This window comes from Acinonyx jubatus, chromosome B2, assembly GCF_027475565.1.
Source record: "Acinonyx jubatus isolate Ajub_Pintada_27869175 chromosome B2, VMU_Ajub_asm_v1.0, whole genome shotgun sequence".
In the NCBI taxonomy this organism is placed as follows: Eukaryota; Metazoa; Chordata; class Mammalia; order Carnivora; family Felidae; genus Acinonyx; species Acinonyx jubatus.
The window spans coordinates 45,339-70,664 of NC_069385.1; the positions used below are offsets into that span (position 1 = coordinate 45,339).

The 25,326-nt window shown below is 40.0% G+C and overlaps 1 protein-coding gene across 2 annotated transcripts; it reads right to left on the reverse strand.

The window, feature by feature from the left end:
* Positions 1 to 1,831: 1,831 nt before the first annotated feature.
* Positions 1,832 to 24,248, reverse strand: TBP (TATA-box binding protein). 2 transcript variants are annotated; one of them, XM_027056406.2, is made up of 8 exons: positions 24,089 to 24,248; positions 20,236 to 20,442; positions 17,148 to 17,551; positions 11,413 to 11,500; positions 6,035 to 6,126; positions 4,252 to 4,419; positions 3,253 to 3,347; positions 1,832 to 2,592 (listed from the first exon to the last, which is right to left on the reverse strand). In XM_027056406.2, exons 2-8 carry the CDS (start codon positions 20,287 to 20,289, stop codon positions 2,513 to 2,515), a joined length of 981 nt encoding a protein of 326 aa, XP_026912207.1. In that variant the 5' UTR covers positions 20,290 to 20,442; positions 24,089 to 24,248; the 3' UTR covers positions 1,832 to 2,512. The 2 variants fall into 2 exon arrangements, with proteins under 2 accessions (XP_026912207.1, XP_014931831.2); XM_015076345.3 differs by lacking the exon at positions 24,089 to 24,248 and adding an exon at positions 23,540 to 24,059.
* Between the last annotated feature and the right edge of the window lie 1,078 nt (positions 24,249 to 25,326).

Genomic DNA, 25,326 nt, shown 5'->3' on the forward strand with positions numbered 1-25,326 from the left:
GCTCAGTCGGTGAAGTGTCTGACTTTGGCTCAGGTCAGGATATCCCGGCTCATGGGTTCGAGTTCCAGCTCGGAGCCTGGAGCCTGCTTCCAATTCTGTGTCTCCCTCTCTCTTTCTGCCCCTCCCCTGCTCATGCTCTGTCTCTCAAAAATAAACAAATGTTAAAAGAGAGAAGAGAGAACACCAGAGACTTGACTCCTTACAAAAGAACATGGCACTTCTGTAGTCTTTACAAAGGTATCAAGCCTCTGTCTGGATGCAGCTACTCATTTGCAGGAAATACAGAGAACAGAAGAACAGGCTGAATAACACCATGAATTTGAAAATAGCAAAACATATACTGAAAGAAACTACCAGCTAAATGGTCTGTAAATTTTAAGGAAAAGAGATGGAAGAGGAATATAAGGAATACGTGCATAAAAACACCAAATTTTTTTTTAATGGAAGACTGCCCTATATTAGTAATTTAGGTGATGACTACAAAATTCGAGATAACATCTATTGGTGGGTGGCGCTGTGGCTGGGCAGGAGCAGAAGGAGGGGTTTCAGGGACACAGGCAAGGTTCCAGGTGGTGGCTGCAGGGGTGTCTACTGAGGAGTACACTGTGCTGGACATATTTGTTAGGCTATCTGTGTGTGCGGTGTTTCACAGGTAGAAGTTTCAGAATTCAGAAGAGTGATTAGGAAGAAGATATGTCAACAAGAACTAAAATGTAATGAAAATTTTCATTAATAGGAACCAGAGAATACTTAGGAATTAATTTTTATGAAATGTAGAAGCCCTATATGAAAAAATTATAAAACTTTACTGAAGAATCTAAGAGAAGATCTACACGTGGAGAAATTTCTTTCTTGGATAGATGTCTTTCCAAATGATCCTTAACATTACTGATATCAATGGCCATAATTAAGGAAACAGGTAAATACATAATGGTACCTAAGAGATGTCATAACATTTGTGATGCCACTGGATTCCCTATCATGGAAACGTGTTTATGACCTACTGATGGGGAATAAAAGGCAAAGCTATATAAAACTGAACATATGCTTTAGTATTTTCTAAATATGGGATCAAAAGCACCCCAAAAGGAAAGGACCTGTACAGAATGGGGCTTGGGAGATACCCCGGGGCAGTAAGCAGAAGAACTTTTTTTCCTTTCTGATTATATGCCTCTGAACTGTTTGAAAATATACTTTTACAATTAATTCCAGCAAGAACACCCAAGAACTTACAAATTTCCAGCTAATGTTCATGAGAAAAAACACCTCACTAGGCTGTACACATACCCCAGCTTTAATACTGAAGGACTTTGCCCTGGAGCCTGATTTTGCCACTCACTGGCTATGTAACCTGGGACAAATGCCTCATCCCTCAGCTGAGGCCAGAGTTTCCTCACCTAAGAAAGAGGAACAAGGGCGCCTGGGTGGCACAGTCGGTTAAGCATCCGACTTCAGCCAGGTCACGATCTCGCGGTCCGTGAGTTCGAGCCCCGCGTCGGGCTCTGGGCTGATGGCTCGGAGCCTGGAGCCTGTTTCCGATTCTGTGTCTCCCTCTCTCTCTGCCCCTCCCCCGTTCATGCTCTGTCTCTCTCTGTCCCAAAAATAAATAAAAAACGTTGGAAAAAAAAAAAAAAGAGGAACAAAACCTAGTTACAGGTTTTGTGAGAATTACAGGCAATGTATCTGGGAAACAGGAAGTGCTCAATTTATGGAACATCATAAATACATGTTTCGTAACCAACCTTAAATTTTCAGGTAGTTCTTCCATTAAAACTGCAACATACAATGAAATGTTGACTGAAACAAACAAGCAAGCAAGCACACACTGAAATGGTTTCAGGCAATTATATCTAAAATACAAACTTTACCAGTATGGTCACATGAATCTTACAAGGTATCATTTATAACATCAATCTAACACTTTTATAAACAGCATTTATTGTACAGAGTACTCCGAAGGAAGAAAAATATGTACAGCCATTTGTTTTCCTTAATACATCTATTCTGTCCTGCAATACTGAAAAGGCGGAATGTGTCTGGCACAAAAATAACCCCTAGGAGTCACGAATTAGAAAAACAACGCTTTTAAAAAAGATTTTTACTTTTCCAGTAGAAATATAAAAACTGGTTTATGGGGAAGAAATTAAAAGAAAAAGTCCAATCAACTGCAGAGGTGGCTTTAACATTTGAAGTTCTGTACCTCAAACCAACTTGTCAACAGCAGTATGTGTTTAAAATCTAAATATAAATAAACAGGCAGCACAACTCAAACAGCAGCACAGTACGAGCAACTTACATAATGCTGCAGTGTTCTCTGCGCAGAAGACCACTTCCCAGCATCGCCACGGGGAGTGCACGCCGGAGAGCTTCACCTGGTGCTGCAACCCACAGAACGCCCATCTTCTCACCAAACTGGGACCCTCCACAACACCACCATTTGAATGTACCAAAACTGATTTGTTTTTAAAAAAAAGAACAAGTGGGTGCAGAGGCAGGAGTACATTAACAGCCATTATGTCGTCTTCCTGAAACCCTTTAGAATAGGGTAGATATTTTCAAATGCTTCATAAATTTCTGCTCTGACTTTAGCACCTATGAAGACAAGTCAGAGAAGAGAGGAGTCTGAAATAGCTGTTCTTAACATGTTTAAAAGGTAAAATTACTTTAACACCACAAGCACAATTCTCTCCATTCCCAGTTAGACTGACAGATGCAGACATTAGAACACTAATGAGGGCATCCCTTGATACAACCCTGTTTTTCTTTTTAAAGTACTATTTTCTTAAAATGGCTTTTTAAGTCACAAAACAGTGCCCTAGATGACTCCAGCCTCCTGCCCTGCAGTCCACCACATGTGACCAGTGTTAGTCCCTGCACCAGCTTGTGACCTGAGCAGCTCGTGACCCAAGCAGTGCAGAAGGAATGACCAAATCTTATTCTCCCACCTGCTGCCTTTAAGCAAGCTCTTCTAAACTTCCCTCTGTTGTCTCCTAACGACACAGATGAATCTCAAAGCTTTACAGGAGGATTTCCAGCTTAAAATGCCATCTCTTAAGCAATGTAATGGCCATCTTCCCTGCTCTCACCCCCTTGGTGCGTATGTTTCCCATCAGAGTGTTAGGGTGAGGAGAAGAAAGGGGCAAAGGTGTCTTCACCACTTGCCAGCCAACTGAAATTACTTCTCAGCACTGAGAAAATGCTGTTCTTGAAACTCTTGCAAACCTCTGGATACTACTTCCTGTTACAACTTACCTGTTAAAACAACTTTTCCAGAAACAAAAATAAGAAGAACAATTCTGGGTTTGATCATTCTGTAGATTAAACCAGGAAATAACTCTGGCTCGTAACTAGGAGGAAAATTACAAAAACAGTTTAGAAATTAAAAGCTGTCCATGCTTCAGGTAGAATGAGGACCTGCGCAGGGAAAATACTGACTAAACGGCAAATTCACTGCGAGGCCAACCCACAGGAAAGAGAACTTAAGGCCAGTGAGGGTGACCTGTCATGGGCACTTGAAGACCAACGAACTCTATTTCTAATGAGTCTGGATTTTCTGATGTCGTAGCAGCCTCATGCTCCCAGTTCAGACAGACTGAAAACAGTAACGGTGTGTGTGGTTAACCTACTGGGAAATGCAGGACAGGCTTCTCTGAGGAAGTGGGATCTTGGGTGGATATCTGAAGTGCCAGTGGGAGTTTCCTAGGTGAAAAGTATAACAAGAAGGTGCCAAATATAAAACTTGGACCAAGAGCCCTGGTCCAAGAAGGGCAGGGCAAGTCTAAGCGGTGCTGGGAGCAGAGAGGCTGGAGAAGTGGGCAGTGGCCTTGTAGGTGGCAGGGAAAGTAAGAGGAAATAATAATCATTTCACTCAAGTTTATACTTTACTGGTACAGCTCGTATAATGTTCACTAGAGAAATTCAAACAACTGGGGACAAGAGTTGACATAACAGGTTGTGGATTTAATTCATGCATTTAAAATGCATTTATTGAGCAATAAAATAACAGGGAGCCAATTTCATCCCAGTCAAGGGGAGTTGTGGATGTCAATAAGTGAAATGGGACGTAGGAGAATGGTGAGAAAAATGTATTTTCCAAGACAGAAAGAAGAAACTTCAACATTCAATACATCTATCAGTACATCCCTTGTTCTTACATACCGACTGTTCTGCGTATGTTTTATCATGAATAATGTTTACACAGATTATAAGTGAATTGTTGCCAAAGGCAATCGCAATACATTTCAGACTCACCTACTAAATTGTTGGTGGGTCAGCACGAGGCCTTCTAACCTTATAGGGAATTTCACATCACAGCTCCCCACCATATTCTGAATCTTGAAGTCCAAGAACTTTGCTGGAAAACCTAATTTCTGTACAACTCTGGCATATTTTCTTGCTGCTAGTCGGGACTGCTCTTCACTAGGGAGAAGAAAAAGTGAGATAGTCATAGTCAAAGCCAGCTAAAATAAAATTTTATTCGAAATTCAAAATTACTGAATTCAAAATTCAATTCATCAGACTACTGATATGCCCAGATTTTACAGATGTGGAACATCTCATCATCACCATGATCATTACGATTACTGTATATTAGCCTACAAATTCCTAAGGTGAAAATTAACAATTTCATTTTAATAGGAAAATATTAATGAGATTTATACTTAGATAATGCATACTCTAATTGTATCTTCTTTTATATTAAATCTCTCTTTATCCATTCCTATAACTCATCTGTTGGATAAAACTATGGCTTAGTAATGTACGGCCTATGTAAGAAAAGCAAAATAAAAGCAATAATACTATCATAAGCAAAAGACTCTCAAGTGCAAGGGTTAGGGATAACAGAAATTAAACATACCTACTTGCAATGCTTTTTTTTTCTTGAGGAAAATAAATTTATTTGTGGATTCCTATCTTGATAAAATAATCATGCAACTAGATACCCACTATTCAGTGTGTAGCAAATGGATAAAGACAGCTAAACAGTGAATGAATAGCATGTCTGGGAAAGAAAAAAAACACCCAGCATTTATTGATAAGCCAGAAGCTTTTGATGACGCATCCAGGAAAAAACAAGCAAGACTCCGAAATGAAGACTTATGTGGAAGCCAGGGAGAGACCCACACCTTGCCTTCTGAAAAAGGCAACACAGGAGATCAGGAACCACTGTGTCCACACCAATGGCCTTCCCCTCATTAAAGACAACTTCAGGGGCGCGTGGGTGGCTCAGTGGGTTAAGCGTCCGACTTCAGCTCAGGTCATGATCTCGCTATTTCACAAGTCCGAGCCCCACTTCCGGCTCTGTGCTGACAGCTTGGAGCCTGGAACCTGCTTCCGATTCTGTGTCTCCCTAGCTCTCTGCCCCTCCCCCACTTGCACTGTTTCTCTCTCTCAAAACTAAACAAACATTAAAAAAAAAAAAAAAAAGACAACTTCAAAGTTCAGAATAAGCAAAAACATCTGCAGCCCTCTTGGTGTGTAGACAACTCCAAGTCATATTAATTTTTATTTTAAGAGCTTAATTTACTTCACTTATTCAAGCTCTATGAAGCTGATGCCACTAATCTTCCTCCAACCTTCGCCTTCTACCGGTTACGTGGACTCTGTAAGACAAGGTTTACAGCCAAGGCCCCAAAGCACTAACCTTCACAGACAGGATCACTTCAAACAGACGCAGAATATAGGCAACAGCATTTATGAAAGGGGTAGACATCTTAAGACCTGAATAAACCCTAACTCTCATGATGAAGCCTATTTACAACAAGGAGCAGCGGGCATCTATGACCAACACACGTGGTCTGTCCCACTGCCAGTACCAAGCAGATCTATACACTCTCACACGATCTGCTCGGAAATTTTGTGATTCATGACCAATTTGTTTTCACTTGGGGATGAATTTGTGTTATACATAAAATTTGTTACATAAAGGGATTCTTAGTAACAGCTTGGATGTTCCATTTTATCAAAGACCTATAAAATGCAACTGAGTAACCATGGTAACGTACAACCAGGAGAATAAACTCCTTAAACCTACCTCTTGGCTCCTGTGCACACCATTTTCCCAGAACTGAATATTAGTGCAGTGGTTCGGGGCTCTCTTATTCTCATGATAACAGCAGCAAACCGCTAAAATGGTCAGAGACAATTGTTAATGAGGTCACGCCAGACTGACTTCCTTTAGGAGAGTAAGACAATGAACGTCACGACTGGTAAAATGGAGAGTTCTCAAAATCCCAGGCACATGTTCCTATACATGGGTCTCTTACATCACCGGGCAGCACGCATGCTTTTCTTTGCACAGGGAGCAGAATACAGTGACTACTGAGTACGTTGAACCAAGATCTGTGTATTCTTCCACACCATTGCAACAACAACTAATCTTTGCAAAAAATTTTACTTTAATTACGTCCTTAATAAATATCAGTGCCTCTGTTTCTACCTTATATTTGCTAGCTCCTAGAACTGTTAACTTACTGATTTTTTTTGGCAAATCGATTGATAAACCTTTTCTACCTCCAGAGGGAGTAAATCAAATTACAAACATATCAATATGTAGTGGAGTGACCTTCTGTTTCCAACTAGCTTTTAGAAACAGTATTAAAGTATCAACACATAAAATTGCAAATTAAGAAAAAAATCAAACTTTTTGTTTTTAATTTCGACTTTTTAACAATGTTTTTACTGCTAACATCGTAACTCGAGGGGAACATATTTCAGCTGTGGGTTGAATGAATGGCCTCCATTACTAGTTTACATGATAAAAAGCAAAAAATTACTTGCAAATAACTCTAAAATTTTAATATCTGATGATTATATAAGAAATATTCATGTATTTCTAATCAGGATAGCTCTTTAACAAATTAGATTCCTTTTGCAATTTTAGTTTTAAAACTGCTCTGTCTTCCTGCAGATTTTACCACCATGCAAAAATACAAGCACTACATTCTAGTTTGTACAAGTCCCAGAAAAGCCTAACCTTGCATTTCCTAAATTCCCTCTACTGATTTTATTGATCAAATAATATCATTTCATTAGAGACTATAACATTGTAGAATTATGTATCCAAAATAAAATAATAGATAAAAGATTAATTATTATAATGCTACATACACCCTGTATACTGGCTTACCACAGTGCATAAATGGTTACTTCCAGATCTTAGCTACCTTGGGATTTTAGAAAAATACTTTAAAAATGTCTAATATTTACATAATTTCTTAAGATAAAGATAAAAACCTGGCCAATAAACAGTTTTTATTTAGCCTTTACTTTCATTTTTATATGCTATATAAGAGCCATTCTATTACTTGGTGGAAGGACAAATGGAGCTATACATGTTTATTTTACCACTTTAAACGATTAAAAAAGGGACATATGACGTGTACCGATGAACAGACAGCAAGACATTTCTTGGTTATCTACCTGCTAGTTTTCCTTATGTCCGTAGGACACAACATTGAATCGCTCTGGCTGAAGATAACTAATAGAAATGGTTGAGACTATAGGAGGCACAACAGATAATAAATATACACTTTATCTTCTTATTAAGGAAATTGTTACAGTTTATCACAAATTCAACCTTACAAATTCAGGTTTGTGTGTTAACCTTCAAAAATTCAACATTAGATATGTACTGTCTAACTTAATATGCTGATATTACATTTCAAAGTCAAAGGTAAAATGCTTTAAATGATGAAAGAAGTTCAACAGTTCTGGCTTTTCCGTTTTCTTTCTTAAATTCTCACTCTAAATAACATAAAATTAAAAAAAAAAAAGAACCGTTTTTACATTGAAGTATCTTTGTGGTTTCCTCAATGGGTACTGGGCAACCATAAAGATTTATTCTTACTGTAAAAAGAAAGGGTTCTAAAATAATTAGCCATATTTGATGTCCTCCAAATTTTAATTAGCTCAACCAAGCAGACCAAAACGTCTCAATAACTAAAGGAGTCATTTTCTTTCTTAGACAGTTATTACAGCAACTTTTATTTTGGACATTTCTACCTAGGCTACATCTTTCTCACTTGTATATAAAAGACAGAGATTTAGAAACTCACTCCAAGACCATCACTTAACTTTTTTCTCAATGTACAGCTAACATATATTTATCCAACTTACCTGGTTCAGCTGACAAACATACCCCTACACTTCTACAAAATTATTTTGTCTGCTTTCTATGTAACTCTTAAATACTACTCCAACCTAAACCCAACCACTTTACTTCCCTTTCCTTAAGAAAACGTATTTTAGTAAACTATGAAAATAAATCTAAACCTACTTCATTCTGTTTTGTTCTGATGATACATCCTAGAATAAGTCATTCAATAACGACTCATATATTTAAAATAATCAAGGTATATTTTACATTAATATTTTTACATTGATACAGCGTAACTTTTAAATGTTGTTATAAGATATATTCTGTTACAAAAGCTCATTCTACTAAAACAGTTATCTTACTAGAGGTTCATGAGTAAATATTAACATTCAATAAGATTTGGGTTTATGTTATTAGGACAATAAGAGTTGTCTATTTTCTTTGGTTATCTCCAATTAAAACATTAAAAATAAATTAATGACTTATTAGAGAAATCAGACTTCTGATTTCTGTACAATCAGATTTCTGATTGTACAGCCTACTCTAAGGAAAATGGCTTCTCTAACTCATGCAGTTCTTACTAGGGTTAGCTGCCAATGACGACACAATGATATATATAGTTTTTCTGGTTGAGGAGGGAGGCAGAAACTTGGTCATTGTCTTTCTCTTTGTTTTATTTAAATATCTCAAAATAGTTGGGTGTCAAAGTCATCCTCAAGTTTTAATACTTATGCATATGCACACACACACAAAAAGCCACTCTAAAAAAAAAAAAAGACAAATACGTACATTGATTCAAATTTTACAAAAATATTGGGGATATTCAACTTGAGAAGTTCAAAAGGCTGCTGAGAAATGCCATATCTTCAGTTCTCACATAATAGAGGGCAAGGCTCTGAACTTCCTCTTAGATTTGATTGAATGCCCAAAGTTTAGATACACCGTTTAATAGTATGTACATAGTTCTCCTGTTGACTGAAGTTTTCCTTTGTTAAAAGGCAAGCACTAAAACAGTCCAAGTTTCCAAAAAGAGTTTTATTTTTCTTGGCCTACAATCCTAGCCCTAATGACAGGGTGTTACACCCCAAAATCCCTGCAAATTCTCACCCTATGACACTGTTCCTGAAAGATGCATGAAAACTGGCCTGGCTCCCACTAACTGTCCCAACCTTGATATATCCTGGTCTTGTCAAAAACAGGTTTCCCCTGCTACTGAAAAGTAGAGTGTTCCTGTGAAACCTTTCATAAACCCAAATGGAGTAAAGTGAGGAACAATCACCATTTTGTAAAAGCAGAAATTCTCTTCAGATTTCTTTCCGTTGGCAAAAACAGGCACAAATGTAGGTCTTTAATGAAAGCAAAGTGACTTAATGCAAACTTTTGGATAGCATAGGAAACCTGCCCTGGTCAAACCAATGTCAGTCGTACACACAGTCGCATGCCCCATTACGGGTAAGCCACGTTTCTAAAGAAAACATCACCGCACACATCTCTAGGTGATGTACAGGCAGCAGACAGAAACATGAAAGCGATTATCAGTGAAAGTCAGCTTCAAACTGCGTAGAAGAAAACATTTGAGACTCTAACTGAAATACCATTCTCAAGCACCAAGATTAGACACATGGATAACTTCCCCGGTTTGCATGTACTCAGAATCCAACTGGGCATGGGTTCTGCCTGAAGATTGACCCCGAATCTACTAAAAGACCTCCAGAAAGTGATGACTCCTGAAAATACAGCTTCCTCCCAAGAGCTTGGAATCAAGGATAGGACAACACACTTGGTATATATACTGCCTGTTCTTTCTCACTTCTTCCCCTTGTGTTTAATCATTTTGTGCTGTTGACAAAATGTGGTACAAGAACATGATTTCACCCAGTGTATGAGATCTCTACCCTGACCAGGAGTTCCCAAACTAAAACAGAAGTTTCTGGATTGTGGCTCAAACAACAAATGAAACCACTCACCTAACAAATGCTTTATCATAACTTCGCTGGCTAAAACAGAGCCAGATAATAAAAGTGTCCTCGACTATTTATTGGCCGGCCAAGTAGTATTGGCACAATTGTTAACAAATGGGATAAATACTTGGGGGGCGCAGGGAGGCACAGAACAGAACAATCAATAAGTTGAGAAAAAAGACTTTCCGTTCCTAAAATTGACCAAGCTGATTCTTGGGGAGTTAATCCTTCTGGTTAGGTGTAAGCAAACTAAAAAATACTGGATGTATGAAGTGAATTTCACTTATTTCTTATGATATTTCTCCACTGTCTAACATCCAGGTAAGCTTACATGCTGCCACTTGGACACTATTTCAAGATGACATTCAAATAATGACACCACATAAGAAAAGGAGTCAAATCCGCATGGGCAACCTAGACTGGGAGTTTCACCAAAGGGGGAACAAGGGACATCAGTAAAGGATATGGCAGTAATCTGGAAAAACTGAGAGGCACAGACACTGACACAGATAGCCTGTCAAATAGAATACTCAGATTCTCAAGTGTGTCCTTCTGCCTTCTCTTTTTTTCTTACATAAAATCTTATTTTTCCTTTGTTAAACGAAACCAGTTTAACAGTGGTTCCCCACGTATGAAAGTAAACAGCACGCTAATAGATTCTCCCACTTTAGGGGAACTGTCTTCTACAGGGCCCTACCCGAGAGCTCTTCTTCAATCCGATCATCTCCACTCAGAGGCCTGGTCTGTCTAGTCCTTGAAGAATGTCCATCCGTTTGTGAATGCAAATATTTACTGGTTTTTTTAAAAAACAACTTATCTACCAATGCAGAGACAAAAGCCTTACCATGTACTCAGGCTGCTTATGTTAATGTAAAAAGTATCATAGGTATTTTTACCCCATAATATTTTTATTATAAAGTTTAAAAGTTATACATAGAAAAATATAATAAACTCCCTGTACTTATTACCCAACCCTGACAATTATTAACTTCTGGCCTATCTTGTTTCACCCATGTGCCCTTCCCCAATTCTCTAATTGTTTTATTTTCAAGTAAATTCCAGACAGCGTATCATTCCATTCTATATGGTTTTCAAAACATAAATGAAATCATACCACATATTTTGTTTTTTAATGTCACAGGATCCCCATCACAATGGGTAAATAAATTTAGTACTTTATCTTGTAGACTGCTGTGATTCTAGGGTCTCTCAATAAAAAACAATACACAATTTTCTTTAATTCCTCATTTTGTTGGTATCAACAAACTTATGCATAACACGTTTTGGTCTAGGGACCTTTAACAACAAATTCCTGTATTATTATAGTTTGAAATACATTGTAATTGCTCTGACCTTGGGATTATATTCAGCATTTCGGGCACGAAGTGCAATGGTCTTTAGGTCAAGCTTACAGCCAAGATTCACCGTAGATACAATATTTCTGCAAGAAATTTGAAAAGAAAGCATGATCATTTAACTTTTACAGGATGAAGTGTTAGATAATTATCTAGAAATCTGATTCTTTTACTAGAACAATGTAATTAGGTCAGTTTAAATTTTAGTTAAAAAAATTTTACATTGGGGCACCTGGGTGGCTCAGTCAGTTGAGTGTCCGGCTTCAGCTCAGGTCATGATCTCACGGTTCGTGAGTTCGAGCCCCGCGTCGGGCTCTGTGCTGACAGCTCAGAGCCTGGAGCCTGTTTCGGATTCTGTGTCTCCCTCTCTCTCTGCTCCTCCCCCGCTCATGCTCTGTCTCTCTTTCTCCCTCTCTCTCCCTCCCTCTCTCTCTCAAAAATAAATAAACATTAAAAAGTTTTTTAAATAAAAATTAAAATTAAAAAAAATTTACATTGTTGACATTTATTATGTTTACCACACACCATGATGAGCATTTTACATGGGTTACCCCACTTAATACTTACAATGCACTATGAAGTAATAACTATTAATATTCACATCTTCAGATGCAGAAGCTGAGGCTTAAATGGCATGGTTGCTCCAGATAAAATGGGATCCTTGCTCCAGATAAACACGGCTCCTAAGTGGTAGCCGGGCTTTGAGTCCATCTATCTGCAGAGCCATGCCTTAGCCTTCTGAACGAAGCCCTTATTTGCCCTTTGAATGACACTAATTGCCCATAAACCATCATGTACGGGCATGGGACATCACTGTCGTATGAATACCGATTCCAGATTGCAAATACATCTCCAGCTGTTTCCAGCTCATTGCTGCTTTTGGTTCCTGTCCTGTGAAAATGCAACAGTTTGAAAACTTGATGGCTCACAACTGAGTTGGATAAGAGGATAGCTGTGTTTTTTTCTCTTTTAACTTTTTTTTAATGTTCATTTACTTTTGAGACAGAGACAGAGCATGAGCAGGGGAGGGGCAGAGAGAGAGGGAGACACAGAATCGGAAGCAGGTTCCAGGCTCTGAGCTGTCAGCACAGAGCCCAACATGGGGCTCAAACTCACAAACTATGAGATCATGACCTGAGCTGAAGTCGGGTGCCAGACCGACTGAGCCACACAGGTGCCCCAAGCTGTGTTCTTTAATAGACAATTGTAAGGCCAATTGGAATAATCAACCCAAGGGGTGCCTGCATGGTTCAGTCAGTTGAGTGTCTGACTCTTGATTTTGGCTCAGGTCATGGTCTCACGGTACGTGAGATCGAGTGCAGCATGGAGCCTGTTTGGGATTCTCTCTCACTCAATAAACAAATGAGCATTAGAAAAAAAAAAAAAGATCAACCCAATGAATGTTTTCATTTCTACCTCACCTATTTCCTTCCAATTAATTTTATATACACACCTGCCTTTAGCATTTCTCTACTTAAGAAATAATCAAGTTGTGGTACATCTGCCACAAATTTAGTCACATATTTGCTACATGTATTTTTTTCTTCTTAAGCAACAGTGCATAAGGGTTCAAATTTCTCCATATCCCCAACACTTGTTATACTATTTTTGATAATAGCCATCCTAATGGGTATGAGGTGGTGGTCTCATTGTAGTTTTGACTTGCATTTACATAATGTTTAGTGACATTGAGCACCTTTCATGTGCTTATTGGCTATTTGTGTATTTTCTTTGGCAAAATGTCTATTCAAGTCCTTTGCCCATTTTTGGAATCAGGCTCTTTGGTTTTCATTGTTGAGTTTTAGTAGTTCTCTAAGTATCTAGATAATAATCCTTTATGGGATGCATTTTCTCCCTTCCTGTTGGTTGCCTTTTTACTCTGTGAACAGTGTCTTTTGGTATACAAGTTTTCTTTTTAAAAAAAATTTTTACAAGTTTTAAAATTGTCATGTAGTCTACTTTATGTTTTTTCTGTTGTTACCCATGCCTTTGTGTCACATCTGAGAAAACATTGTGAAGTCCAATGTCACAAAGCTTTTGTCCTATGTTTTCTTCACCGAGTTTTATTGTTTTAGGTCTTACACTTAGGTCTTTGATCTATTTTAAGTTAGTTTTTTATTTGGTGTTAGCTACGGGTCCAACTTCATTCTTTTGCATGTGGATATCCAGTTGTCCCAGCACCATTAGTTGAAAACACTATCTTTTCTCCATTGAACAGTCTTGGGACCCTTAACAAGTATCATTTGACCATATATGCAAGGGTTATTTCTGGGCTCTCTATCCTACTGCATTGGTCTATATGTCTGCGTTTATGCCAATACCACAGTTTTGATTGCTGAAACTTCGTAGTAAGTTCTGAAATTAGGAAGTGAGAGCCCTCTCGTTTGCTCTTCCTTTTCAGGATTGTTTTTGGCCATTCAAAGTTCCTTGGGATTCCATTTAAATTTTAGCATGATTTTTTCTACTTCTGCAAAAAATATCATTGGGATTTTGATAGGGATTGCACTGCACCTATAGATCATTTTGGGCAATATTAAAATTTTGACAATATTAAATCTTCTAATCCGTGAACCTGAGATGTGTTTCCACTTTTCATGTCTTTTTTAAAGTTCTTTCAGCAATGTTTTATAGTTCTCATCATACGTCTTTCACATCCTTGGTTAATTCCTAAGTACAACAAAACCTTGGTTTGAGAGCATAATTCAATCCAGAAACATGCTTGTAATCCAAAGCACTTGTATATCAAAGCAAATTTCAAGAACCATTGGCTAGGTTGTGATCATGTGACATTCAGCATCACGTGCTACTCGTATTGCAAGACACTGCTCATTTGTCAAGTTAAAATTTATTAGAAATGTTTGCTCATCTTGCGAAACATGCAGAGAACAAGTCACCCACAATTCAAGGTTTTAGTGTATTTTATCCTTTTTGATCTTGTTAATAGAATTGTTTTTGTAATTTGCTTTTCAAAAAAAATTTTTAATGTTTATTTTTAAGAGAGATAGAGTGTGAGCAGGGAAGGGGCATAGAGAGAGAGGGAGACACAGAATCCAAAGTGGGCTCCAGGCTCTAAGCTGTCAGCACAGAGCCCAACACTGGGTTCGAACCCACGAATCGTGAGATCACAATCTGAGCTGAAGTCAGGCACTTAATCAACTGAGCTACCCAAGGACGACTGAACTACCCAGGGACACCTGTAATTTCCTTTTCATATTGCTCACTGTCTATATACAGAAATGCAACTGATTTTCAAGTGTTAACTTTGTATCCTGCTACTTTGCTAAATAAACTCACTTATTATAGCTAACAGGTTTTTTTGTGGACTCATTACGATTTTCTACATATAAGATCATAACATCTGCCAACACATAATTTTATCTCTTCCTTTCTACTCTAGATACCCTTTTTTTGTCTTGCTCTGGTACTATGTTGAATAGAAATGGAGAAAGAGCGGGGTGCCTGGGTGGCTCAGCCAGTTGAGCATCCGACTTCAGCTCAGGTCATGATCTCACAGTTTGTGGGTTCGAGCCCCGCGTCGGGATCTGTGCTGACAGCTCAGAGCATGGAGCCTGCTTCGGATTCTGTCTCCTTCTCTCTCTGCCCCTCCCCAATGTGTGCTCTGTCTCTCTCTGTGTCTCTCTCTCTCAAAAATAAATAAATGTAAATAAAAAAGAAAAAAGAAAAAAGAAAAAAAGAAAGAGATGGAGAAAGAGGTTGTCCCTCCCTTGTTCCTGATCATAGAGGAAAAGCATTAAGTTTTTCAATGTTAAGTATTAGGTTTGCTATGGTTTTCTAAATATGGCTTTTACTATGTTAAGGCAGTTTCCATCTTTTCCTATTTTGTTGAGTGTTCTTACCATGAAAGGGTGTTGAATTTTGTCCATTCTTTTTCTGCATCAATTGAGGTATCAGTTTTCTTTTCATTTTATTGTTGTGGTATATTACAGTGGTTGATTTTTTAAGGTTATTTACTTTGGGGGGGGGGGGAGAGAGCGAGCATGAGCAGGGAAGGAGCAGAGAGAGAGGAAGAGAGAGGATCCCAAGAAGGGTCCATGCTGTCAGCACAGAGCCCAATGAGGGGCTCGAACTCACAGTGAGATCATGACCTGAGTCAAAATTGAATTGAATGCTTAACTGACTGAGCCACCCAGGCGCCCCCAATGGTTGATTTTTGTATGTTGATCTACCCTTTCATTCTAAGAATAAATCCCACTTGGTCATGGTGAATAATCTTACACCATGCTGCTTAATGATGTTTCCTAGTATTTTTTTGAGGATTTTTGTATCAATGATCAATGGGGATACCGGTCTATAGACTTTTTAGTGTCTTTGGCTTTGGTGTCAGCGTACTGCTGGCCTCACTGAATGAATTAAAAAATGTTCCCTCGATTTTGTAGAAAACTTTGAGAAGGACTGGTATTAGTTCTTCTTTAAATGTCTGGTAGAGTTCACCGAAGCCATTCGGTCCAAGGATTTTCTTGGCTCTGCCACCTCCCCAGAATTCTTCTTAAAAATGTATGATTTTCTTTAAGTTTACTAATTTAAATAATCTATACACCCAACATGGGGCTCAAACTCACAACCGCAAGATCAAGAGTCGCATGCTCTTCCAACTGAGCCAGCCAAACGCCCCTTAAAAATGTGTTCTTATATATTTTCACTGATTATCTATCCCAAGTCTTCATAAGCTTGTAGGATTTAGAGGCCACTGAATTCCCAACCTACCAGGGTTCTTAATGGATATGGAAACTCAGTAACGTGTCTGACTAGATGCTTTGTGGAATACCAGAAGGGTTAAGGTGCCAAGATGAAACAAACACCCCATCACAACTGGTTATAACTTATGATTTAAACAAGAGGTAAAAATTTAAATGGCCATAAAAGCCAGACAAGCAAGCAAGACACCAGGGAATGTTGCTGACAAATGTAAACTAACAAGGGATTATCTCTCTAAAGTATTAAAATGAAAATCATCTGATTTTTAAAATCACAACAGATCAAAAATCTGAGGCAAGATTTGGATAATAGGATCTACGATGAAATATTACTTAGTGACAAAAATGACCAGCGATGGCTGGTGAACTAATTATTGCAAATGACCCTTCACTTTGGCCATGCTTCCTAAAAGCAAAAGCTATGTACTTCACACTGATAGATACAAGAGAATATTGGTGTATTTCTCAGGACTTTTTTCCTACCTCCACCCTGCGTCCAATTCTGATACATATAGGACCCATTTAATTTATACAGAAAAATCCACTGAGGGCAAGAACAGACATTCTCAGCTTGTGGAAAGGACACAGCTCTCCAAAGAGTTATATGCAGCCCTTATAATAACCAATGAAGACAAACAAGGACCATTGTGAACTAAGTAACTAATCTTCCCTTCCCAAAGAAAACATCAAAGGGAAAGAGACCATGTAAGGCTTGATTCAGCAAATCAGCTGCAGGGAAATGTCTACAACAATTTGATAGCTTGGCCCAAGGACATAAACGCGAGCTACCCAATCTACCCAATATGAGGCGATGTTATGAGAGCCTTTTACTAAGGGAACTGACTCACTGAGGCAACTTCGCATCCTTTCTCCTGTGGGAGACAGAGCAAGAGCAAATTTAGACATACGATGACCACTAGTGCCACCCCCTCAACAACTCAATCCGCCTGAAACAAAGAAGAGCAGCACCCGCCGCAAGGGGCCCTTCTGGGTTGAGGGAAAGACACAAAGTACTCACTGCAGCTGCGGCACGATCCCAGAGCTCTCAGAGGCTGGCGTGGCAGGGGTAATGGGGGTCATGGGGGTCATGGGGGAGGGATACAGGGGAGTGGTGCCCGGCAAGGGCGCAGTGGTAAGAGTCTGTGAGTGGAAGAGCTGTGGTGTCTGGCCCGAGGCCGCCTGCGTCGCCTGCTGGGATGCTGACTGCTGAACGGCCGCCACTGCCTGCTGCTGCTGCTGCTGCTGCTGAGCCTGCTGCTGCTGCTGCTGCTGCTGCTGCGCCTGCTGCTGCTGCTGCTGCTGCTGCCTCTGCTGCTCCTCCAAGATGGACAGACTGTTGGTGCTCTGAATAGGCTGTGGAGTCAGTCCTGTGCCGTAAGGCATCATCGGACTGAAGATGGGGATTCCAGGAGTCATGGCACCCTGTGGAAGGTCAGGAGGACAGTAAGTCAGGCCAGCTGGTATTGTTTCCAGCACCTGTCTGGTAGAAGAGGAGGTGAGACGTACAAAGACAGATGCTTTCCGAATATAAACGGAGTCATGATGCATAACAGAAAGGCATTTGCTGTCCTTACACACATCACTTTCTTCTTCACCATAGCACAGTAGGTAAGAGCCTGGTATTTAGAATTATACCCGGGTGTGAAATCCAACCCTGCCACTTATTACATGTGAACACTCAAGGAAGTTGCTTAACCGTTCAGGCACATCAACAGGATAACGATGTTCTAATACTGCTAGAAAGTATAAAGGACATAATTGGAGCGACTGCCCATGCTTTTAAACTATTATCCTGGCATACTACCTGGGTAGTTCCCCATTTCACTCGCAATGTATCTGTCCAAGTTTGCCTAATAAATTATATAGTTAGCCCAGAGATGCCACTGAACCCATTCAACACGATGACAGGCACGCAGAAGATACTGAAGTGTTAGCAACAATAATGACGACAATTATTAGAATACTATTCAAAAACGTGGATCATTTGCTCTCCAAAAAGTTTATATTGTGCTCGCTTCGGCAGCACATATACAAAAAGTTTATATTAAGAAAATCCAATGCATCTATCAGAATAATATCAATTTATTTTTCTGAATGCTTAACTTCCAGATACTGTCACATTTATTAATTTAATTTAATAATATATTTATTAATATATAATTTATGATATAATTAATTTATCTCATCACAGCCCTCTGGGAAAGGAAAAACTCGATGTTCTTCCCACAGTAAGGACAAGAAAACTGACACCAGGAGAAGCTAAAGGACTTCCCCAAGACCACAGGTCTCACCAGCAGAGAAGCCACAATGACAGCCAAGTTTTTCTGGGAGCCAGTCTAATGCCCTCACCCAGCACCAACTCTACAGAGCCCATAGAGCCTGCAGAGTTTGCAGTGATTCTGTGAACCTCTTCAAAGTACACCTAGTATTTCTGCATCAAGGAATCCATAGTTTTCATCAGATGCTCAAATGCGTGCAAAATCCAAAAAGGAGCCACAATCCTCTCCCACTTCCACCACTTTATTTGGTAGAAAGCATAAACCAAAATTGTCTAAGGTTTATGTTAAATTGTTTCACCAACATAGTGGCAGAAAGAGTATGAGAGGAGGAGGGTCAAACATACACCGCAGCCCTAATAGCATAGGTACGATCATACTGCGTTGATCACTCACATCTGTAAAATACTGGCTAGAAAAAATTCAGGTTATGTGACTTTAAAAAGAGTGAGGTTTTGAAAGGTCTGCCTTTCTTTATGTCATGTATACAAATGAACTCAAAATGGATCACAGGCACACATGTAAAAGCTAAAACTTTATCAGAAAGAGAAAATCCTTAAGACTTTGGGTTAACCAAGATTTCTTAGGACACAGAAGCACTGACGCTGAAATAAAATTGATAAATGGACTTCAGAGAAAAATTAAGACCTTCTACTCTTTGAAAGATATCATTAAGAAATTAAAAAGTAAGCCACACCACAGACTGAGAGAAAATATCTACAATACCTACATCTCAGAAAGGACCTGTATCCAGAATACACAAAGAACAATTACAATTCAATAAAAGACAAACAAAAAAGCCAGTTAAAAAAATGGGCGAAAGATGTGAAGGACATTCTACAAATGAAAATAATGCAGTTGGCCAATAAGCATTGACAGGATGCTCAAGATTGTTAGTCATCAGGACAATGCAAATTAAAATCACAAAGAAACAGCACTAAGCAACCACTAGAATCGCTAAAAGTTAGAGTGTCAGTGAGGATGTAGAGCAAGCAGAACTCTCACATTGCTGCTGGTGGACCTAGAGTATGGTCTGGCAGTTTCTTATAAAGTGAAACACACACTTACCACAGACCTAGCAATCCCACTCATAAGTATTTACCCAAGAGAGACAGAAACAGTCTACACAAAGCCTGTTCACAAATGTTTACAGCAACTTTATTCATAATATCCCCAACCTGAAAACACCCACAATGTCAGCAAGTAGAGAGTAGATACACAAGATGTGGTACATCCATACAATCGAGTACTACTCGGCAATAAAAAGGAATCTGCTGATATACAGATGTTATATTGGGCAAAGAAGAGAGATACACAAAAAAAGCACATACTGGTATGGTTCCATTTGTATGACTTTCTAGGCTAAGCAAAACTATCTTCAGCTCTCGATCAGCAGAGCAGTTGTATACACACAGGTGTACACAATTATCAAAACACACCTAAAGTGGGTGTTCTTATGAGTTAATTTTTTAAAAGTAGATGTTATTTGGAACCTTAAACATAAAAAAGAAATGCTAAAAACAGAAAATAACTTGGCAAAAGTTACTTTCAAAATCAAAGGCCCGATAGTCACATGGAACACTTTCATAAACATTTATCAAAAGATTAAGATTTACAGACAAATACATATTTTAACTTCCAAATAAACTCCTCAAATTTAACACTATCAAGCCTACTCAAAGCCTAATACAATGTTTCAACAAAGTAAGAGGCTTAAAATCAGATAAATCAATTTCAACGACAGATGGTTAAATTCCCTTCCTTTCTTTTTCTACTGCCTCTAACAGTGTAGACTCTGTCCCATCTACACCCTCCCTCCAGTTGTATTACCTGAGGGGAGGCCAGGCCCTGAGCATAAGGTGGCAGGCTGTTGTTCTGATCCATGATGTTCACTTTCTTCTTGGTAAATTAAACACCTTTGGACTGGAACTCGCCTCGGCATTCAGTCTCTTCCTAAAGCATCCCCAGTACACACTTCTTAGCAATTTCCTCAACTGCTTGCGTTGTCTTCGTGCACACCAAGAAACGGTAACGCCACTTTGAAAAAAGTTTGAGGTTTAATGTAAGAATACAAGCTGTACAGTCTTTTATGAACCAGTTTCATAATTACACAAAAAACTAGAAAAAAGCAATGAAGCTATTTTGGAATATACTTTTTTAACCTTATAATGCTGAAATCCTATTCCCTCCCATGTTTATTGTGACCGCATGCAAAACTACCACTAGAACAAAAAGTGTTTTATTACATGTTTAATTTAAATGCTCTTAGAATGTTCAGCGGTGCTTGGGTGGCTCAGTCCGACTTCAGCTCAGGTCAGGATCTCACAGTTCAGGAATTCAAGCCCCACATGGGGCTCTGTGCTGACAGCTCAGAGCCTGGAGCCTGCTTCGGAATTTATGACTCCCTCTCTCTCTGCCCCTCCCCCACCCACACTCTTGTCTCTCTGTCTCTCGAAAAATAAACATTAAAAACTTAGTTTCTAATACTTAGAATGTTCAAAAATAAGGTGTCATAATCAATATTTAAAAACTTTTGGGAAATCGAGATGCCTGAGTGGCTCAGTCGGTTAAGCAGCCAACTTCGGCTCAAGTCATGATCTCAATGCTTGTAGGTTCGAGCCCCGAGTTGGGCTCTGTGCTGATACCTTGGAGCCTGGAGCCTGCTTCAGATTCTGTGTGTGTGTCTCTCTCTCTGTACCTCCCCCGCTCATACTCTATGTCTCTCTCTCCAATAAATAAACACTAAAACAAACAAAGAAACAAAAAAAACTTTTGGGAAAAAACACTCAGAGAAAACACATTCCTAAGGAAACTGTCAAATCAGAGTAGAAACATTTATTTTTTATGTTTATTTTTGAAAGAGAAAGAGACAGAGCGGGGGGGGGGGGGGGGGGGCAGAGAGAGAGGAAGACACAGAATCTGAAGCAGGCTCCAGGCTCTGTCAGCACAGAGCCCGATGTGAGGCTCAAACTCACCAACGACGAGATCATGACCTGAGCTGAAATCAGACACTCAACCGACTGAGCCACCCAGACGCCCCTGAGTAGAAAAATGTATTAAGCACTGTGTACAGAGTGCTATTGGGCCAAGTTGAGGTTTTTAAACATTCCAGTCAGTTTTATATCCTCCACAATGTCTTAGGTGTTAATTTCAATAAACAGTGAATTGGATCCAACATACTTTAACGTGATATTTGTTGATCTACTAAGTTATTTATTTTTTAAAAAATACTGCTTCATTCTTGCCTTGTTTTATTCTTTTTTAAGTTTATTTATTTATTGGGGGGCAGGGGGTGAGGGATGGCAGAGGGAGAGAATCCCAAGCAGGTTCTGCACCATCAGCACAGAGCCAAACATGGGGCTCAAACCCACAAACCATGAGATCACGACCTGAGCCAAAGTTGGACACTTAACTGACTGAGCCATCCAGGTGCCCCAATCTAACTGAATACAACACTGTGATAGAAGATGTACAGACACAAAAATAAATAAAACATGTTTTTATATATGCAATAACTTGACCTCTTTAGAACACATAAATACAAACTATGCCTCTATCTAGCTTTCCTTAACACATCATTTCTTTACTGGCTACACATTTTTTATTTCTTTTAGAAAAAAGAATCAAGTGACTACTGAAAGACCTTTTGTTGAGTTTAGTTCAGATGGCTCCTTACCTTGATTAGAGTTGCTTTGAGAACTAGAGTCAAACAGTACTGGCTCATCAACATATCAAGAACAGCATCTAGTTATCACTTAGTAAGCCCAAGATAAATGTTAGCTATTAGATTTCAGTTTAAACATTAAAATCTAAGAAGATATTGGCACATATAGAACTTGCTGGTCTGAAAGTTAGAAATTATATACCAAAGACACACACGAGCTTCAAACATGTACTGGTACAAAGTAAGCACTCAGATATTTGTTGAATGAATGAAAGAATCAATCACTTTGACAGGACAAAGGACCAAAGACTATATATCCTACATACTCATCACTGAAAAAGGGGGGAAAAAAACCCAAAAAACTCTGGTTCAGAAAATGTCAGATATAATAAAATTATATTTTTTAAATTGTTATCCTATAATAACAATAGAAGTGATGCAAATATGAAGAGGAAATAGTCATTAGCATCAAAGAGTTCCATGTGAAGGGTATACGAATAATTACTCCAAAACTTAAGTGCTGTAACAGAGGTGTACTATGCCAAGTTCCTGGAGTGCAGAATCTCACCAATGTCTTAGCACCATGCCTGGCATATAGTAGGTCATCAAGAACAAATGCACACATGCTGTGGACGATAAGACATAGCAACTGCCAAGTGTCCTGAAGGGGAATGTGTTCACAAAGCACGATCACTGGACTTGGGTCTAGCAAGGTAAGCAGGAATTTACAAATCAGCACTGCAGACAAAAGACCAAGCACAAGGAGACAAAGACTGCAAAAGCATGCAATATGCAAGCAACAAGCTCTGGAGAGGAGGTAGCAAATATAAGTGGGGTCACAGTGTCTACCAGTTTTACATATCACATAGGCAAAAGAGCAGGGACAAGATTTTGAAGTGCAGCATGAGTAGGTCTACTTTGGCAAGTGTGGATGAATTCAAAGAGATAAAACTAGAGGCTGGAAGTTCACCTTAAGGCAGTCACTGCTATGGTTAAAGCAAGAAATAATGAGAGCAGGATTTCAAGCACTCATAAACATGACAAGAGCTTTCTCCAAAACTGGTGGCTCCTGACCCCTTAGTGCAACTCAGAGTCTACATAAGAAATGTGCAGCACTAGGTCTGGGCCGATGTTACAATTGTTCAGAGGTCATCCCTCATTGCCAGTGATGGCACCGACCATTTTTACTCACCTGTGCCATTAAAACCACAGTTATTACTTCTAACTTAATCCTACTTAGTTACTACTATCGTTAGCTATTACTTATAACTTATCCTATAATACTAACTTATCCTTTGAAAAGAAAGTTGTTTGCAGAGTGTGTTCATAGTTTGGAAACTGAAGCATCAAATTTGATCTTTTTAAAAGGCAATCACAGATAAGGGAAAAGAATCAGTTAATTTTGCATTGCCCCCCAGTGTTTGCATAAACCACTCAAGCGTATTATTTTTCACACAGAAGCCTACCTACCTAGAATTTTAAATTAGAAAAGCACACGGCCTGGGGCCTAGACAGCTAGGCCTTGTAAACCAAGCGCTGTGTATTCACAGCTTACGCTCTATCGTGCCGGAAATCTCTAGCCTCTGACAAAACGTTAAAGTCTCAAGCACAACTTTATAACAAAGCCATTCCTGCTGATAGCAAAAAAAGGAGGACAAAGGCCAGGTTGAATCTGCCCTCCAACATCAACGAGGAGAAAAGGATGGCAGGACAGGAACTCCGGGTCTTGGATGTGCCGGACTGTTGTGTCCCGGGCACTCCCGGAGCCCTGCACCCGAACTCGCACGATGAAAGCCGTTGTTAAAGCACAGCAGATGAGGGCACCGGGCGGGACAGGCGGCCGGGGTGGGTGGGCGGCCGGTACAGGCCGGAGCGGCGTCGGCACGAGCGGGGAGGAGCGGCCCCCGCGCGGCCTGCGTGCCCACTCAGCGTCTCCCTCACTATCGCCCCAGGGCCTCGCCGCAGTGGTCGCCTCTGCACCAATCCTCAGAGAAGAGGTAAAGCTAAAGGGGCTGTTACCTGGAGTCCCTGCAGAGACCACTGCGGGGCCGCGAAAACGAAGTTAAGCCACAGGCGGCCCAGGCGCCCGCCACGGCGACCCTTCCCGACCCTACTAAACTTCTGGCGCGCGTTGATAATGTCACTTCCGCCAGTTCTTCCATCCCAGGCTTCAGCCAATTGTCCAACTAGAGTGGCGGCCATGGGAAGTGTGGGCACTCCGTCACTTCCGCTGTTTCCGCAACAGTTCCGCTGGGTGTTTGGCTTAAGGGAAAGAAGGGGCGGGCTGAGCTCCCCGGGAGTTCTAGGGGGTGAGCCGCCGGACCAGAACGTTTTCTGATTGGTCCTTGCCGAGGGGAGGCAAGATAACGATTTTCAAATGTTGACTTTTTGAAGTCTAGCGGTGTGACCTTCGGCAAGTTACCCGACCTCAGCGCTTCAGTTAGTAGAATGGAATAATAGTAACAGTCACCCTCTAAGGAAGTTGTGAGATGGATTAAGGAAATGCAGGAGCAATGCCAGGCACATGGTAAACTCTCCGCGCATGTTAGCTATTTTCAAACTTGGAGAATGAAAAGAAAAAAAACAGCCTGGTTTACAGGTTCAATTCTATTTTGTTTCTGCTACTACCATTTTATGCACTCTTGTCACACTTGCCACAAAGAGACTGTTACTGAACCCCAAATTCTGCTGCCCCTGGCTTGAAAAGGCAATACTCAAGAGATGATTTTGACTGAAAAGGAATACGAGCTTTGTTCAAGAGGCCGGCACCTGGGGAGAAGGTGGACTCTTATCCAAAGCCAGCTTAGAGGTTTCTGCCTGGCCAGGGAATTTTTTTTTTTTTTTTTTTTAATGTTCATCTTAGAGCACGCGATCGCGCTCGCGTGGGGGCGGGAGGGGGGGGGTGGTGCCGAAGATCTCAAGCTGACTCTGCACTGACAGCAGAGAGCCCAATCATGAGCCCTGAGATTGGGCTGTTGGATGCTTAACCAACAGCCACCCAGGCGTCTCCTGGCCCAGGGATTTTTAAAGGAGTTTAGGGCAGTTAATCAGTAAAAGGACTGCGGTGGTCCATAATATTTCTTGTTGCAAGCAGAATGGATGGTGCCAGCTACAGATGTTATCGCAGTGCTCAGAGGTTGTGCAAGGGGTGTGGTTCCTCAGTGCCCAGGGTTGTCCAAGAGGGTCTGGTCTCTGTTTTGTGACATGCAGAGGTGCTCTGTTCTTCCTAGGAAAGAATGCATGATGGATAGATTAAG

Coding starts and splice junctions, on each gene's coding strand:
- TBP (XM_027056406.2), bottom strand. CDS start 20,289: ATGGATCAGAACAACAGCCTGCCACCTTATGCTCAGGGCCTGGCCTCC. Junction 3,348..4,251: donor ACCCACCAACAATTTAGTAG/GTGAGTCTGAAA, acceptor TTTTCCTCCTAG/TTACGAGCCAGAGTTATTTC. Junction 2,593..3,252: donor TGGAAAAGTTGTTTTAACAG/GTAAGTTGTAAC, acceptor TTGTCTTCATAG/GTGCTAAAGTCAGAGCAGAA.